General features: G+C 36.5%; 1 protein-coding gene across 5 annotated transcripts in view; it reads right to left on the reverse strand.

The window, feature by feature from the left end:
• PNPLA7 (patatin like domain 7, lysophospholipase) overlaps positions 1-19,421 on the reverse strand; it is a 220,544-nt gene that overhangs the window by 21,629 nt on the left and 179,494 nt on the right. For all 5 annotated transcript variants that reach the window (XM_074288990.1, XM_074288992.1, XM_074288989.1 and 2 more), the window contains one exon: positions 6,802-6,958. In XM_074288990.1, coding sequence (XP_074145091.1) covers positions 6,802-6,958 — 157 coding nt within the window. The remainder of the gene's footprint in view (positions 1-6,801; positions 6,959-19,421) is intronic.

Here is a 19,421-nt window from a genome sequence, read left to right on the forward strand (position 1 = left end):
ACAAACCAGAAGTGGGTAAGAAGATACAGCCACAAATGGGATACAAGGAATGTGGGAGGGGGAAAAGAGAAGCATAAATCTGAAATTGTAAAATTAGGTGACTGTAAGGATGTTGATGCCCTTTAGGAAAAAGGGTGGATTTAAGCACAGATAACAAGCTTTGTTTTGATCATGTTATGTCTATGGATCTTCACATAATTGATGCTTGATAATTATGAGAAGCTTGTGGTCATAACTTAATGTCCATCTTGGCATCTTTCCCTTTATTTCTAAGGATTCTAGATGCTGAGAGTTATGGTCTTACATCTTTATGCCATTCGATTATGCACATTGATTAAGCACTTACTAAGTATAAAGTAGTTGTAGTACCAGCTGGTCCCATGTATAAAAGGCAAGGAAGTCTGGAGGCTATTGCTGAAAATAAGGAATCCTCACTATGGAAACCCAGGTACTTAATCAATTTATCCTCTCCCCAATTCTTAGCTAGAACTTCAGTGACTACTTCTTAAGCTACTCAGGTTGAAAATGTCGATCATGATTATTCCAGAACTGTTGCCCACTAATCAGTACTACCTCCTTCATAGCAAAGTGATCACTGCTGCAGCATGAAATTATCATGCTCTCTTGTATCATTTAGAACTGGAAGGGATATTAGGGGCTGTCAAGTCTAATCTTGTTTTATAGATGAGGAAACTGAGGCTCAGAGAGATTAAATGACTTATTCAGGGTAACAGAGCTAATAAGTATCTGAGGCAGGATGTGAAGTCAGGTCTTTCTAAATAGAGGTCCAGCATTCTATTTCCTAAATTTCCTAACAATCTTATTCTTCATTCATCTTCTTGGGATTGACCCCAATCCTCTAACCTCATCTTCTTTGTTTTACAAAGAAAATTCAACTTCTATAATCATGATACTTATATTATGAAAATTTAGAAATTATTCTTTGCAGACAAGAGTAAAGTGATCAATGTGTATCAAATGAACTGAAGAGTAGTAAGCTAAGATAGTAAACAAAGAAATTAAAGTTTCTCTTCCAATCTAAAGTCCACTTTATAGGCTGGTTGAGCTAGAATGGGAACAGGCTATTTCCTGTCATTTCCGTATCATTAAGGCCCTGATGCCCAGAAAACATAGCAGAAAGCCTTTGGAGTGAGCCTAAGAGTGATCAGGCTTCTCTATGCTGGAGCCAAGAGCACAAGAAGGCTGCTTACCTTCAGAAGAGAAATCCCAATGGATGAGGAGGGGCTGAGTTCATCCACTTTGTTCATGATTATTTATAATGTCATTATCTTCACTTTGCAAAATGGTTTAGTCATGGATTCCAGTCCCATCATTTTATAGATGAGGAAACTGGATCCCAAAGAGATGACATCACTTGCCCAAATCAATTAAGAAAAGTCTGAGGCAGAATCCAAACTCAGGTGCTCCTGACTCTCAGCCTAGTGCTCCATGTGAGCTATTTAATGTGGCTCAGAAAAATGTATTGAATTGGGAAAAGGACCCAGGCATCCTAACTTCCAGGCTAGCCACTGCCATAAAAATTAGTTTCCTACTACTCATCTGTGGCTATAAGCTTAAAAGCATCTGATACTTGTTCTACTTTCATTTCCCAGCTTAGAAAGGCTCTAGCCTTGAGGACTCGAGAGATCAAATAAGGACTGGCAAAAAGAATCCAGTAGTTAGCTAGAAACAATAGCAATGCCATCTATAAGCTCGATCAATCATTTCCCTATTCCCCAGAGGCAGCTTTTCTAGAAATTGATAAGTTTTGAGAATGCAGAAATGAGCCAACATTTAATTCCAGATATCTAATCTCTGCCAAACACCAATACACACTAGAGATGGGGCACAAATAGCCTCACTGTCTCACCATCATTTTATGCCCAGACATACTTCAAAAGCTCTAAAATGGGATCTGAAGGCAAAACTAATATCTTCAGAAAAAAAGAAGAGAAAAAGGTTGATAACAGAATAGTAGGAAGAAGAGAAAGTAAAATTTGGGGGGGAGATAGGAAGGTAAATAAATGCAGGTGAGAAGAGACATTTTTGTTCTTTGTAGTCTGGAAGGGACCTGTGCTTGTGGTGCTTGTGGCCTAAGACTCTGTCCTGAGCTGAGGTCATCATGAAGCTGGGAGAGCACAGCATGGTGCTACATAAGCCTCATCAGAGAGAACCTCCCGCTCTTCTCTGCATGGCAGAACAGTCTCACAAGGGGCTTATTCACTGCACTCTTCCTCTGCCTACCAGCATTCCATGCTCTCTTTTCCTTGGGTTGGTCTTTATCTGTAGCTGGCTTTGTGCTTGATGTATAAGAGAAAAATAAACAGTACAGGATGCAAAGAGATTTCTAGTGTTGCATCCCAATTCAGTAACTCTAGGATTTTGATACAGTCCCACAAGCAGCAATGTGGGAATCTATTTTCAGGGGGTCCTTCAACCCAAAAGGTAGGGCCTTTCTAACAGGAATAGTTTCTATCTCAGAGCATGGAGTGATTCATAAACCAACTAATTTACGGAATCTGAGGCCCTGGGAGATTTTTCCTTCTTAAATCAGAGGTTCTTAAGCTCAAAGGGAACACAGACGTGGATGTCCTGTATACATACCCAATCTTTGTGAATTTCTAAGACTACTAAAATTTGGTGGCCTAATGGTGGAGGAAAAAATTGGGATAATCCTGGTGTCCTCAACAGTTTTACCTTCTCAATAGTACAGGTTTTTATTAACTTTGATCCCCTGGGTTTTAACAGAAGTGCAAAAGTTAAGATAACAGAATAGATTACACCTTCATCCCCTACTTCCTTGTAAATAAGGTCAAAATGGTGGCTAATGAACTTTCCTTCCTATGATCTAATGACCTTGAATGACATTGCCAACCATGTACTTTGTATGTCCTCAATAAGCGGTATAGTAGCCATACCTTCTGCCAGCTAAGAGTTTCATGTGGGACCTAGAGAGGTAGTGTTAGTACAATAATTAATGATATTTGCTCTCATATCTTTGCCCTTTCCCAAAATACCCACATATCCACAATTGGGAGCAAATATTTTAATTTTAATTCTGGAAGGAGATATTGTGCTGATAACTGTGTTTCCTATAAGTAGGAAAAAATTTGCCCCCTCTAGACGAATATTCTTAACTCTCAGGGTAAGGCAGGAACAAAACTGCTTGAGACCAAGTAAGGCTTTTTCAGACATGAATAAATACAAATTCACTCAAGACTTGCCCTGTCTATTGAGGAATCACAGGAGTCCGAGCCAGGTTTAAAGTAGGAAAACTAAAAGGAAGCATAGGAACATCAGCAAGGGGACAAGAAAGAAAGTAACTTCCTCATGATTGTGTTAAAGGTGAAGAATGTAAATAGGAAAAAAAGATCTTGTATTTCTTTCTCAGAATTAGGGAAGAGGAAAAACACAATAGGGAAAATTATGCAAATAAATGCCATCTTAATAGTATAATAAGTACCTCTCACCATAAGTACACTTATTGGAATTACAGACTAAGTGATCTCCTCTCTTCCTACAGCACTTATCACATTGTTTCTTGGTCCTATAATTAATACTTCCCAAACACTGTGAGCTCTCTGAGGACAGGGCTGGCTATCCCTTGTCTACTTCAGGGGACATCACCATCTCTTCAGTGCCGAGAGTTGAGTCTTGCACATATTAAGGGAGACATTGAGAAAGGAGAGAAGGAAGAATGAAGCATGAATTATTGGGAAATGTGGTTGTCTGAATTAATGAAAGCTGCTAATTTCATAATCAGTCCGGGGATAAAAGGTTGATTAAGTGGTCCAAATCCTTGTGTTGAGACCACTCATTTATATGATTTCAAATTTGGATATGCTCACATGGTTTTAAGAACTAAGCAGTAGGAAGCTTTGTGAACTGAGACTAACATAATTTAGACTGCTAGTTTATAGATATTTACACAGCAGGAATATGCCTATTCTGGAAATCACTATCTTGGATGTGTGATAAGATTCCTCATAACTTTCTTTTGTTAGATCTCCCTTCTTTCAATGGGGGGAGGGGGACGTGGGTGTCAAATTTTCCATACACTGACAGACATGGCTATTATGTCAAATTTAGTTAAATTTTTTTTCCTTTCTTACAAGGAAAATTTTTATGGCAGAGGGTATATTAGAGAAAGAATGGCATTTAAAAATCCCAAAGGCATTAATAAAACTGGGGGGAAGGAAAGCACCTTTATAGTGTTATCCCCATCATATCTCTCCAAACAGTGACACTGGCAAAAGAAACTCAAAAAAGAAATTTCTATTACCTCCCTCCTCCCTTCTATTCTGCTGGCTGCTGGGACTCCCCCCACCAATAAATGTAGGAAGAAGACAGAGAATACATTTCACAGCATAGCAAAGCACACCCATATGGCCTGTGAACCTTATCATTTCAGGAAAGGCTTCAGGAGTAAAGATTACCATAATGAAGCAAATGAAGTACTTGGAGTGCATGTAATGCTCTGTATTTCCAAGAAAACTTTTCTTAGGCCCAAATCATGATCAGTAACTTCATAATAATATGTGGATAATTTTGCTGAGGATGAAAAATAAGGTTTAGGAAAGATAATGTTTTTTAGGGGCTTGGCAGCAAGAATTGGCCTCAAGTTTTAAGCTGCTTGTGATATTCTTCTTGAGGATGGGCTTCCACTTTGAGCTGTGGCATCTCCAGGTCTTTATAGCATAGCAGGGATGGCACACAGAGTAGGGAGGAGGGAGGAAAAGAGGACAATCTACAATAGTTATAAAAATTGTACCTCACTCAATCACCTCTGTTCAGACTCCAGCTTGTGTGGAAAAAAAAGGAGATAGAGATGGGGTCAGAGAATCTGCTTGGATTTAGGAAGACAAACTGGACCAGAAAAAGAATTTAATAGCCGCAGAAATGCAGGATTTTATTAGGACCAACACATTCATACCACACCCTCCCCAGCTCTTAACAAAAAGGGTTTTTGGGAGGGTTTGGCCAGAACCTCTTGATTGCTAGCTAAAGGTCACTACAGTGCTTAAAAGGACAAACATTTAAGGATACCATAAAGGACCAAGCTGTACCATTTGATTCCATGTAATTTTTTTTTTCTTTTATCCATAAAGTAAGAGAGAAAAAGAGAGGGGGGAGGGAAAAAAGGAAAGGAGGGAGGCTGGGAGGGGAGAATAAATATTTTTGTATAAATTGATACCCCTGGTTCTTTTACCATCAAGCTCCTTTCAGGAATACAAGATAGGGGAGAGAATATCTACTAATTCTAAATGTGGGTTTTCCAATCTCTTCAGTACTTCCCAGAGGCTCAAGCCCTATGAATTCAGCGTGCTGGCTCCTTGCCCCAAGTGAGTAGGTCCACATACAGTATTTCCATTTTCAGCCTACCATAAAAATAACTGTAAAAGGAGCTAGATTTTTGTATATTTTCATTGACACAAAAAGAAAAACTGAAGATCATTTAGGAAAAAAACAAAAACAATTTCATTTAGGCTTTTTCTTTGCTTAGAGAACTATAAAACTTTCTATTCATTTTCAATTAAGGACCAGATATAGAAAGCTTTATTTGGTAATTATCCTAAATACTAAAAAGTCTACTTCAGTAGCACATTTTGATTAGTTAAAGAAGCAAGGGGAAAAAAGAACACATAGGAAAAGAATAAAGGGAGAAAATAGTTCAAAATAGTGGGGAAAAAAAGAGAAAAAGGTAATGTGAAAGAAATACAAATACGGAAAGACAAACCTGCATACAAAGAAGATAAGAAATAAAGATAGGAATGGACAAAGACAGAAAAAATTGAAAAAGAAACATACAAGGAGAAAAGCTCAGTAGATTTGTAGGTTACTAGTCAGAGTTCATACCCTATTGTTTATCTGTATTGTGGGCTTCATACTAATAGTGATATCATCCTCTCCCTTTGAAGTTATGTATGGCTCATAAGCCACTCTTCATAATCTTCAACTGTTTTAATGTTAGTATTTAGGGGCTCTACTTTGAATGGGATAATTAGTGCATCCTTCAAAAGAGAAAACTGGCTCTGAAATGCCAAGCTATAATCCCAATAGGAGGCTGGTGGCCTTTCCTAAAACCATGCCAGTCAACTCTACCGAACATGTGGAACAGGAAAGAAATAGACTTGATTGACTCAATTTGTTGGAACAGGAAGAAAGTTTTTATTCTTGTCTTCCTTTGAAACAAGAACAGAGACTTTTGATCTGAGTCAGAGTTTCAATCAAAGTTCTGTTTTGTTCTAAAAAAACAACTGCAATATCTTTTTTAAAATGGAGACAAGAAATAAGAAAACAGATCAATTCCTTCTCTGCCACTGTCAGTTCTAAGTTCCTCATGTTACAATGACGGCTAGCCCACTTTCAGTCACTTCTAAATTTTTAAAAACTTTTTTTCCACCCAGAAATAATAGCCTTTACTTGCATTTCACTTTCTGTACTAGACTACAGTGTTTTTGAAGCCTGGAGAGTAAAGCCCTGGCTCATCTTCTCACTTACATTAAAGGGAAATCCTCTGCAGGAGCAAAAGACTCCTAGTCAGAAACCAGGGCAAAAGAAAGAACAGGCGCTCAAAGCCCTTTTTGACTTCATTTCACTGTTCCCCATAACATCCTTGAGAGAAGAAAAGGATTATGGCCCTTTGGAGAAGCTAAGGCACCAAAAGAGTGGGTATGTACCACACTGATGAGGCAGTAACAGAAACAGACCAAGCACCTCCCTGTCCTCTCCACCTCAGCTCCAGTCCACCATGCCATCTGCTGGATCTTACTTGAGCAGCAGGATTCTGAGCACACTCACCAAGGCCCACTGCTTGGCCCGGATCCTTGTCTGGCTGTAGTTTCGCTCCTCAGCAAATAGAGCCCCCATGAAAGATCCAACTGAGGTTCCTCCTGTAATATCCACAGGAATTCCTGCCTCCATCAAGGCCCGGATGATACCAACTTGGGAGCAGCCTCTATAGAGTAACAAGAAAAACAAAGTGAGAATTGAATGAAGGCTTTGTTTTCTACCCCCCTTAAGAGAACAGCTTCATGTATCTGGGTAGAAAAACAACCACTGTCCTGGAAAGCAAATCCTGAAAGGACTGGAAGGAATAGTTAAAGTGCCCTTATTAGCTAGCAAGCTACTTCCCTGGCTTATTCTTTTTTTTTTTTTTTTAACTTTTTATTAACAAAACATATGCATGGGTAATTTTTCCAACATTGATCCTTGTATAACCTTTTGTTCCAAATTTTCCCCTCCTTCCCCCCACCCCCTCCCTTAGCTAGCAGGTAGTCCAATACATGTTAAATATGTTAAAAAACATATTAGGTCCCAATATATGTTACATATGTCTTGCTGCACAAGAAAAATCAGATCAAGAAGGGAAAAAAACTGGGAAAGAAAACAAAATGCAAGCAAATAACAATGGAGAGAGTGGTCCACACTCTGTTCTAATAGTTTTCTTTCTGGGTGTAGATGGCTCTCTTCACCACTGAACAAGTGGAACTGATTTGGATCCTGTCATTGTTAAAGAGAGCCACGTCCATTAGAATTGATCATCATGTAGTATTGTTGTTGCCCTGTACAATGATCTCCTGGTTCTGTTTATTTCACTCAGCAACAGTTGATGTAAGTCTCTACAAACCTTTCTGAAATCATCCTGTTGGTCGTTTCTTACAGAACAATAATATTCTACAATATTCATATACCACAATTTATTCAGCCATTCTCCAATTCCAGTTTCTGGCCACTACAAAGATGGCTGCCACAAACATTTTGACACATACAGGTCCCTTTCCCTTCTTTAGTATTTCTTTGGGATATAAACCCAATAGCAGCAATGCTGGATCAAAGGGTATGCACAGTTTGATAACTTTTTGACCATAGTTCCAAATTGCTCTCCAGAATGGTTGGATTCTTTCACAACTCCACCAACAATGTATCAGTGTCCCAGTTTTCCCACATCCCCTCCAACATTCATCATTATCTTTTCCTGTCATTTTGGCCAATCTGAGAGGTGTGTAGGTAGGGTGTCTTAATTTGCATTTCTCTGATCAATAATGATTTGGGGCAGCTTTTCATATTACTAGAAATGGTTTCAATTTCTTCATCTGAAAATTGTTCATATCCTTTGACCATTTATCCTTTGGAAAATGGCTTAAACTATTATAAATTTGAGTCAATTCTCTATATATTTTAGAAATGAGGCCTTTATTAGAGCCTTTGGATGTAAAAATGTTTTCCCAGTTTATTGCTTCCCTTCTAATCTTGTCTGCATTAGTTTTGTTTGTACACAAACTTTTTAACTTAATATAATCAAAATTATCTATTTTGTGATCAATAATGATCTCTAGTTCTTCTTTGGTCACAAATTCCTTCCTCTTCCACAGATCTGAGAGGTGAACTATCCTATGTTCTTCTAATTTGTTTATAATGTAGATCATAAACCCATTTCGACCTTATCTTGTATATGGTGTTAGGTGTGGGTCTACTCCTAGTTCCTGCCATACTAGTTTCCAATTTTCCCAGCAATTTTTGTCAAGGAGTGAATTCTTCTCCCAAAAGCTAGGGGTGGTGTGGGGTCTTTGTGTTTATAAAACACTAGATTACTATAATCATTGACTATTTTGTCCTATGAACCTAACCTATTACACTGATCAACTAGTCTATTTCTTAACCAGTACCAAATGGTTTTGGTGGCGGCTGCTTTATAACATAGTTTTAGATCTGGTACAGTTAGGCCACCTTCATTTGCTTTTCTCTTCATTAATTTGTTTGAAATTCTTGTTCTTTTGTTTTTTTTGATGAATTTTGTTGTTATTTTTTCTAGGTCAGTAAAATAGTTTCTTGAGAGTTTGACAGGTATAGCACTAAATAAATAGATTAGTTTAGGTAGTATTGTCACCTTTATTATAGTTGCTTGACCTATCCAAGAGCACTTGATATTTTCCCAGTTGTTTAGATCTGATTTTATTTATGTGGAAAGTGTTTTGTAGTTTTGTTTATATAGTTCCTAACTCTCCCTTGGCAGATAGATCCCAAATATTTTATCCTTTCGACAGTTATTTTAAATGAAATTTTTCTTTGTATCTCTTACTGTTGGAGTTTGTTAATGATGTATAAGAATGATTATGATTTGTGTGGATTTTGTATCCTGCAATGTAAAGGGCTAGAACTAAGCAAATGCACTTGGATAATGGAGCACGTGAGACTAATTGCCAATTGGACAATTCTCTATTAACATGTTTGAAGAATGACCCTCCCCAACTATTCTGGGTGTGGAGAAAGAAGGGAAAGTGACTCGTGTGGATGGAGTAGGAGGAGGAAATTGAGGCATTCTCCTGGCAGTGGGGAGAGAGGAAGGAGGTGTGGAGAGAGGAAGGAGGTGTGGAGATTGTTAGATCTAATCCCCTGACAGCGACTCCAAAAGACCAAGAATAAAGATTTTTGGTGATCCTGACTCCGGCTGATTTCTGGGAAGACAGAGCTCCAGCACTGCAACTTTGCTAAAGTTGTGGATTACTTCTAATAGTTTTTTAGTTGATTTTCTAGGATCGCTGGCCTAATTCTTGCCAGAGCACCTAATAAAGCTTAAGAGTTATCAGCTAGACATGTGCATAAAAGGAACAGACTTCTGCAGAAGGAAAGAAGGGAAGCCAGACCTATCAAGTGTTTGAGATTTATGCTAAGCTGGCTGTAAATGTGTGTAGGGAGTAATTCAAAGAAAGGATCATTCAATTTTCTCCAAGACTAGCTCCATCTATTTTTTGTTAGAGGGATACAAAAAAGGGCTCCTGAGAAAGCAATGATGCCCAGAACCTTGATGTGGGTTTGGGGATCAGTCACGTGTCTGTTACTTCTAAAGCCATAGCAACTGACCTGTACTTGGTTTCCTCATTCTCACATAGGAGTCAAGGGCAGAACTATGCCTCTTGGCTTTTGGAGACACATGGCTCATAGGCCAACTAGTTCATTAAAGATAAAAGTGCTTAGATGCAATCTGATGTTCTAAACTCTCAATTGGCATATTTCCGTCAATGTGCTACAGTCCCAAGCCCTGCCTACTTTCTGTCTTGCTGAAGCTTGAAAGACCAATAAATACTCTGCCTGCTGTACCCCTGTGGATTATGCCACAATCTAAAGTTTCCTAATGAAATGTTTCATATAGCCTCAAGTCACTAGGGAAATAATGAGTAGTCATTAACAATAAAAGAGTTTGCACTCTACTGGCCCTTAACTGTAGCAATGGAAATCGTACCACAGCTAGTATCACATCTGGCACAGAGTGGCAAATTAGCAAATGCTTGTTCCATCTGTATGTCTGTCACAGAGACTGCCAGATATGTGACTCGGAAACTGTCCCCAGGGAAGGTTCCAAAGGTTTTCTTTGTGTCATCCAAGTCTGGCCCAAAATATGCATACTAATTCATGGGGAAGAGAAATGCCTGTGGTGGTAATAGGATAAAATATTTCATCAGTGTCCAGAAACTCATTGTAGGATTTGTTTGGAACAGAGCTGCTAGAGGAGCTGTGTCAGAACTAATGAACCAGACCTCAGGTTGCTTTGAAGGGCAAAGAACAAACTAACCAAGCAGGCAACCTGGGGGTATCAGGAAAGGAACAGCTCACAAGATAGGACTAGAACAGGACCAACAGCCTCTCATTTCCTGTTATCAGAGATGACCCTACTCCTTTGCTGCCCAGCTTTGAAACACCCCACTTTCTTCATGTTAAGCATTTTAACTGGGGAAGATTAGCAACCTTGATTTCATAACCTGGAAAGGGTAGTTCATTTAAAAGAAAATAATGGCATGAACATCACTCTTTCAGGTCATATAACATTACAGTATAGTTCAGAAACAAGTATATCACCTAGAAGTTAAGATTGGGAGACTGTGTAAAGAAATACATCATCCTATGGAATATTATTGTTCTGTAAGAAATAATCAGCAGGATGATTTCAGAAAGGCCTGGAGAGACTTATATGAACTGATGCTGAGTGAAATGAGCAGGATCAGGAGATCATTATACAACGATACTGTATGAGGATGTATTCTTTTTTTTTTTATTAATAGTTTTTATTTACCAGATATATGCATGGGCAACTTCACAACATTGACAATTGCCAACCCTTTGCTCCAACTTTTCCTCTCCTTCCCCCCTCCCCCAGATGTCAGGTTGACCAATACATATTAAATATGTTAAAGTATAAGTTAAATACAATATATGTATACATGTCCAAACAGTTGTTTTGCTGTACAAAAAGAATCGAACTTTGAAATGGTGTACAATTAACCTGGGAAGGAAATCCAAAATGCAGGCGGACAAAATTAGAGGGATTGGGAATTCTATGTAGTGGTTCATAGTCATCTCCCAGAGTTCTTTCACTGGGTGTAGCTGGTTCAGTTCATTACTGCTCTACTGAAACTGATTTGGTTCATCTCATTGTTGAAAATGGCCTCATCCATCAGAATTGGTCATTATATAGTATTGTTGTTGAAGTATACAATGATCTCCTAGTCCTGCTCATTTCACTCAGCATCAGTTCATGTAAGTCTCTCCAGGCCTTTCTGAAATTATTCTGTTGGTCATTTCTTACAGAACAATAATATTCCATAACATTCATATACCACAATTTATTCAGCCATCCTACAATTGATGGGCATCCACTCAGTTTTCAGTTTCTGGCCACTACAAAGAGGGCTGCCACAAACATTCTTGCACATGTGGGTCCCTTTCCCTTCTTTAAGATCTCTTTGGGATATAAGCCCAGTAGTAGCACTGCTGGGTCAAAGGGTATGCACAGTTTGATAACTTTTTGAGCATAGTTCCAAATTGCTCTCCAGAATGTCTGGATGTATTCACAATTCCACCAACAATATCTCTGTTTTTCCACATCCCCATAATGAGGATGTATTCTGATAGAAGTGGGTTATCTTCAACAAAGAGAAGATCTAATTCAGTTCCAATTGATCAATGATGGACAGAATGAGCTACACCCAGAGAAGGAACACTGGGAAATGGGTGTTAACTGTTTGCATTTTTGTTTTTCTTCCCAGGTTATTTTTACCTTCTGATTCCAATTCTTCCTGTGCAACAAACAATTCGGTTCTGCACACATTGTATTTAGGATATACTATAACATATTTTACATGTATGGGACTGCCTACCATCTAGGGGAGGGGGTGGAGGGAAGGAGGGGAAAATTCAGAACAGAAGGAGTGCAAGGGATAATGTTGTAAAAAATTACCCATGCATATGTACTGTCAAAAAAAAAAGTTATAATTATAAAATTAATTAAAAAAAAAAAAAAGAAATACCATATCCAAGGGATGAAACCTGCATTGGGGAAAGTGGTATGAAGGATGGGAAAATTTTTTCTTTTTGAGAATAGCCATGAAAGTTAACATGAAAGTTTCTTTACATCCTAGAGCGTTTAAAATCTTACATCATTTCTCAGTTTTTTAGGCCAAAAGTTGCACAATGAAGAGATTTTTATGGTGTCAAGCAATTTTAGTTTCTCTAGCCTTCCCTGCTATTACTGACCAAGCTTGGCATAGAGAGGGAATGTAGTGGGAGGTAAGAGGGTGGAGGAGTGCGGGGGGGAGGAGGATGGTATATATCAAGGCTCCCAACTACACACAATGTGAACTCTGAAGGTCAGCATGGGCTGTGCCAGAGTAGGAGGTACAGAAGAAATTAGGCCTTTGTGGAAGAGAACAGGGCAAGTGTTCAGAGCTGTCAAAAGCACACTTCAGAACTATGTTTTTAACACCAGATATCAGTAACCTTAATGAGCTTTATATAAGTCAGGGCTGGGAGTAGCTAATATCCCCAGAGTAGAGAAAAATCTCATCTTAACCATGCCAAAGAGCTCAAGATAAGAAATGTGTCATATCTCTAAGACATATGAGTTTTGATAAAACTCCATTAACAGGCACTTCAGAAACCACAAGCTATAATCTACTAAAGAGCTGAGGATTCAGTTAGCTAATGTTGAAAGAGTCATCACAATTAGTTTTACCTTGTTCATCTGAAATCAGGCCTGAAGCAGGGAAGAAGAGGTTCTAGAAAAGTTCAAGAATTCCACTAAAATGTTAAGCTTTTCTTGTGGAGAGTAAGTAAGCATTAAGAAATCATCATATTTTACCTTTGGACAACATAATTGAATATGTAGCAAAAGTCACTGAAATGTTTGGCTAGAAATGCTCTGCTTATATGGAAATGTCACCAGTCACATGAGTGGTTTACACAAATTTCATGGATGATAATCACCACCACAGATTGCCAGCTTCCATGAGAACTCTAGGCAGTGACTAAACAACCAACAACAAACATACTCTTTCTATGACCCTTTACTTTTGAGCATCTTCCTACCACTGACAATGTATAAACCCTATTCCCCTGTTCCTTTATTTTCTTCCACTTGAACCCTGTCTCTCCCTGCAGTTTCTCATATCTTCTTATCACCTTCTAGACCCCTAGTTTTATAATTAAAGAACTTATTTCTTCCTTTCTCACGTCTTTCATCTTCTTGCTGAATTTAGCTTCTTCTTGATAACACTACTTCCCTTTCCATTATTTCTAATAGTGGTTAAACTTTCCCTCTTATTCGTGACTCACTGGTTATGTTAAGAGAAGCAGGATATTTCCTATTCTTCTTCTATCACAACCAACCAGCAATCTCTACTTTGAAGTTTGAAGTTTACACTACCCAAATTTATCAACTTATCTATATCCTGATGATTATTATTTATTCTAAATATACAAATAATGTTTATATTTATAATATAAATATAAATCAATCAATAAATATATTTATCCTATTTATCTTGTCCCCTAAGATAAGTTTCTTTCTTCTTCAATAAGTTCAATGACTGACTCAGACTTTCTATCCACCTTCCCAACATCCACCATCTCTGTCAATTCCTGGTCCCATCCAAGGTGACTTCAACATAACATAATGAAGCCCCTTCAAACACATTAGCTTAACGAGTTCTTCAGTCTACTAAATTCTTATGATCTATTCCTTCATTCCACCTTAGCTACATGGAGAGGCGGTCATAGCCTTGATCTTGTCATCATCCACAAGTGTACTACACACTTTTATATTCAAGAACTAAATTCCTTAATTTGATCATAATCTTTTACCATTCCTTCCTTCCTTAATCCATGTGATTTTTAATTCTACTTTTCATCTTCCCTGTGGCCTTCATTCCCTTAATTACTTAGTTACTTCCCAGACATCCTCCCGCATTTTCTTTTTTCCCCCTATCAACTTGATCTCTTGGTGAAGTCTATTTTGTTTCCCTCCCATCTATGCTTCTGTGTCTTCAGATTTTTCCACCAAAACTGAACTATCTTCTCACCCTGGAACTTCGATCAGTGTCTAGGGTCCACCATGATGGCCCCTTTTTGCCATTGGTGAGTTCTTTCCTGAGGCCTTCTAATTAGATTCCCTCTATAACCTGGTAATAGAGCTCCTAGAGGACATGTATATAATCTCCCCATATTAAAATGCAAACACATTATCTTTATTTAGTCCTTTATTATTTTTTGTTCATTTGCAGAGCTGGGGGAGGCATAAAGTTTAGGTAAAATGTGGTTTCTACCTGGTTTTACATTCAGTCTAGCAGGAAGATAGGAGGTATACACAGATAAGTAGATGAATGAAAAAGCATTTTTAGGGAGCAGAGCTAAAGATGGCAGAGAGAAGCCAGGAAGTTGCCTGCATTTTCCCTAGTTTTCCTCAGAAACAACACTAAATCAAGCTTCTCAGTGGATTCTGGAGTGAAAGAAGGAGTGAAATAATTTTCCAGCTTAACATAATTTAGAAGGACTTCAGAAAATGTCTGTCTCATTTGGGTAAAAGTTCAGCCCATTATAGTCAAGTTCAGGAAATCTAGAGGGAGGATTTTAACTACAGCAAAGATCAACAATGGAGACCACTTGGCACTAGCTAGTGGGCCACCAGTGAGGCCTTTTTAGTAAGGAATATACCTTTTTCCTGGCAGGAATATATCTTTTTTTTGGCAATGTATTGCACTTAAACAAAGATTGATTAACTATTAGAGCATAAAAACCTCACAGTTAAATGCAGAAAGGCAGAAATAGTAAATGCATCTTTTTCAGATCATGATGTAATAACAATTATATGTAAAAAAGGGCCATGGAGAAAAAGAGCAAAAAATTAATTGGAAACTAAATAATCTAATGCTAAAGAATGAATGGGTCAAACATTAAATCATAGAAATAATGACTTCATCTAAGAGAATTACAATAATTAGACAACATACCAAAATTTATATTATGCAAACAGAGTAGTTTTTAGGGAAAATTTTATATCTCTAAATGCTTAAATGAATCAAGTAGAGAAAGAGGAGATCAATGAATTGGACATGGAACTTAAAAAGCTAGAAAAAGAACATAATTTTTAAAAACCCAATTAAATGGCAAATTAGAAATTCTGAAAATCAAAAGATGAATAAAATTGAAAGAAAACTACTGAACTACTAATAAATAAAACTAAAAGGTGGCTTTATGAAAAACAACAACAAAAAAGGATATACCTTTAGTTAATTTGGTTGATTTGATTAGAAAAAGGAAAGAAGAAAACCAAATTACCAGTATCAAAAATGAAAAGGATGAACTTACATCAATGAAGAGGAAATTAAACCAATAATATTAGGAACTATTTTGCCCAACTTTATGCCAATAAATATGACAATCTAATTGCAATGAGTGAATATTTACAAAAATATAAATTGCCCCAGGTTAATAGAAGAGGAAATATAAGACTTAAATAAACCCATTTAAAAAATAAAATTGAATGACCTCCCTAACAGAAAATCTCAAGGGCCAAATGGATTTACAAGTAAATTCTACCAAACATTTAGAGAACAATTAATTCCAATACTACATCAATGTTCCAAAAAAGTAGGAGTGCTACCAAATTGTTTTTATGACACAAATATGGTGCTAATATCTAAGCCAGGAAGGGCAGAACAAAGAAAATTATAGACCAATTTCCCTAGTGAATATTGGTGAAAAAACTTTAAATAAAATATTAGTAAAGAGATTAGAGCAATTATAACCAGAATAATACACTGAGACCAAGTACAATTTGTACCAGAAATATAGGCTGATTCAATATCAGGAAAACTATTAGCATAATTGAACATATCAATTACAAAACTAAAATAAATTACATGATTATCTCAATAGTTGCATAAAAAGGAACTGACAAAAATACAAGACTCACTGTTATTTAAAAACACCAAAGATCACAGGATCAAATAGAGTTTTCCCTAAAATGATAAGTAGTATCTATCTAAAACCATCAGCAAGCATTATATATAATTGGGACAAACTAGAAGTCTTTCCAATAAAGTCAAAGGTGAAACAAGGTTGCCCATTATCACCACTATTATTCAATACTGTACTAGAAATTTTAGCTTATAAGAGAAGAAAAAGAAATAGAAAAAATTAAGAGTAGATAATGAGGAAATAAAACTACCACCTTTGCAAATGATATGATGATATACATGGTATACTTAGAGAATCAACTGAAAAACAGAAAAATTTGAAACAATTAACAATTTTAGCAAAGTTGCAAGATATAAAATAAACTCACATAAATCATCAGCATTTCTAAATGTTATCAAGAAAATTTACCAGCAAGAGAAAGAGAGAAAAATCCCACTTAAAACAAATACACAATACAAAATATTTGGAGGTCTACCTGCCAGAAAATAGGTGAACACAATTATAAAACACTTTCCACACAAATAGTCAGATCTAATCAATTGGAAAAATATCAATTGCTCATGTGTAAGCCAGATAACATAATAAAAGTGACAATTCTACCTAAATTAGTCTATTTCTTCAGTGTCATACCAATCAAAATGTTAAAAATATTTTATAGAACTAGAAAAAAATACAACAAAATTCACCTGGAAGAACAAAAAGGTCAAGAATATCAAGGGAATTCATGGACAAAAAACTCAAAGGAAGGTAGCCAACCCATACCAGATCTAAATTTATTTTATAAAGCAGCAGTTATCAAAATTTTTTGGCACTGGATAAGAAATACAGTGGTAGATAAGTGGAACAGATTAAGTACACAAGACAACAGTTAAAGACTATAGTAATCTACTATTTGATAAACCCATGAATTCCAACTTCTGGGATAAGAACTCATTATTTCATAAAAATTTCTGGGAAAACTGAAAAATAGTGTGGCAGAAACTAAACATAGATCAATATTTTATACTATATACTAAGAAAAAGTTTAAATGTGTTCATGATTTAGACATAAAGGGTGATACTATAAGCAAATTAGGAAAGCAAGGAATAGTTTATTGTCAGATCTTTGGAGAAGGGAAGAATTTATGACCAAACAAGAAACAGAGAACATTATGAAATGCAAAATGGATAATTTTGGTAACATTAAATTAAAACGATTTTGGACAAACAAAACCAATGTGGTCAAGATTAGAAGGGAAGCAGAAAGCTGGGAAACAATCTTTCAGAAACAAAAGCTTCTGATAAAGGCTTCAATTCTAAAATATAGAGAGAACAAAGTCAAATTTATAAGAATTTAAATTGTGCAAAGCACTGTGTTAAGTATAAGATACAAATGGAAAAACAAGACACATATATCTCAAAGAACTCACATACTAATGAGAGACATGGTAAACCGAAAGATATAATATAAATAAAATGAATTAGCTTTAAGTTCTAGGTTGTATAGGTTCTAGTGGAAAATGCAATAAAGTAACTTTTTCATTGTTTGGGTTTTTTTGGTTGTTGTTGTTTTGTTTTTCGCTGAGGCCACGGGAGTTAAGTGACTTGCCCAGGGTCACACAGCTAGGACGCATTAAGTGTCTGAGACCAAATTTGAACTCAAGTCCTTCTGACTTCAGGGCTGGTGCTCTATCCACTGCGCCACCTAGTTGCCCCCATTATTTTTATTGACAAAAATCATACCTTTTTCTGCTGTTGACCTTTGTGGAGTACCAGCAATTGCAGTTGTTAAGGCAGATGAGTGAGAATTCAACATAAAAAACAGGGAGCAGAAGACATTCCAGGAATAGGAATAACATGAATAAATACACAGAGTAAGCAAGCAAGGCATGTTAAAGGTTATTCAATAGAGTTTAACGTTCTTGGAGGAAAGGAATGAGGTAAAATGAGAAAAGTAGGGGAGAAGGAAAATTAGAGGCAAGGTATCTTAAAGGGAGAGATAGTTTTGCTCTTTTGGAGGGGGAAAGAATGGGAATTTGAGGGGATTCTCATAAATCATGGAATAGAAATTATGACATATAAATGGGATGGAATACCACTGTGCTATAAAAATTATAGAGATGATTTAGAGAAATTTGAGCAGATTTGCGTGAATTGACACAGAGTGAAGTGAACAGAATCAGGAGAATAATTTACAATGACAAAAATATGGTAAAGGCAAATCATTTTGAAAGAATCGGTATTTTTTTCAGCTTAATGATGAACTATGATTAGTGAAGGGGAATAATGACAAAACATGCTACTTGTTTCCTTATAATTAAAGGACTCAGAGAACAAAATGAAACTCTTTTTTTGGACATGGCTAATATGGAAATTTATTCTGACTGACTATAAATGTAGATAACAGAAGTTTTATTTTTCTTTAGTTCTTCATTTGAGGAAGGGGGCTGGAGTAGAAGAGTGAGAAAGCTAATTTTTGCTGATTGAAAAAAACCAAAATCTAATTTTTTTGAAAGCTGTTATAAATTTTTGTACCTATGATCCTTTTTTCTTAGTTCTTGGATCGTTTTAGAGTACTGGCCTAATAAAAATATTGCTAGGTCATTACAGATTTCTGAGCAGAGTTCCAAATTACTTTCCAGAATGGCTGCACCAATTCATAGCTTCACTAACATAGCATTAATTTACCTTTTCCCCTACAGCTATGCAAACATTTATTATTTTTCTTTTTGTTTGCCAATCTGATGTATGTGAGCTGAAACCTTAGAGCTGTTCTAATTAGGCTTTCTCAAATAACTGTGAATTAGTTCTCTTCCCTACTCCAAAATGAGTATTAACTTGGACTTCTTTTGAAAACTGAAGATTTATAACTTAAATTTTTTTTTACTATTTATTGAGAAACAGCTTTTATTCTTTATTCTGTTGTATCTTCTAAATTTCAATCAGTTTTTCATATATTTTAGAAATGACAGCTTATAAGAAATAAGACCAGATGAACCTGATAACAAAGGTAACAAAGATTTCCTTCTCCCCTTCCCCATTCATCTGCTTCTTTTCTATTTGTAGCTGCACTGGTTTGATTTTTGGGAAAGCTTTTAAATTTTTTATAATTAAAACTGCTTTATCTTCTGCAATTCTTTCTCTCTTGTCCACTTATGTATTCTTCCAAATTCCATATATTGGACAATTTC

The sequence above is a fragment of the Sminthopsis crassicaudata genome, chromosome 2, assembly GCF_048593235.1.
Source record: "Sminthopsis crassicaudata isolate SCR6 chromosome 2, ASM4859323v1, whole genome shotgun sequence".
Classification (NCBI taxonomy): Eukaryota; Metazoa; Chordata; class Mammalia; order Dasyuromorphia; family Dasyuridae; genus Sminthopsis; species Sminthopsis crassicaudata.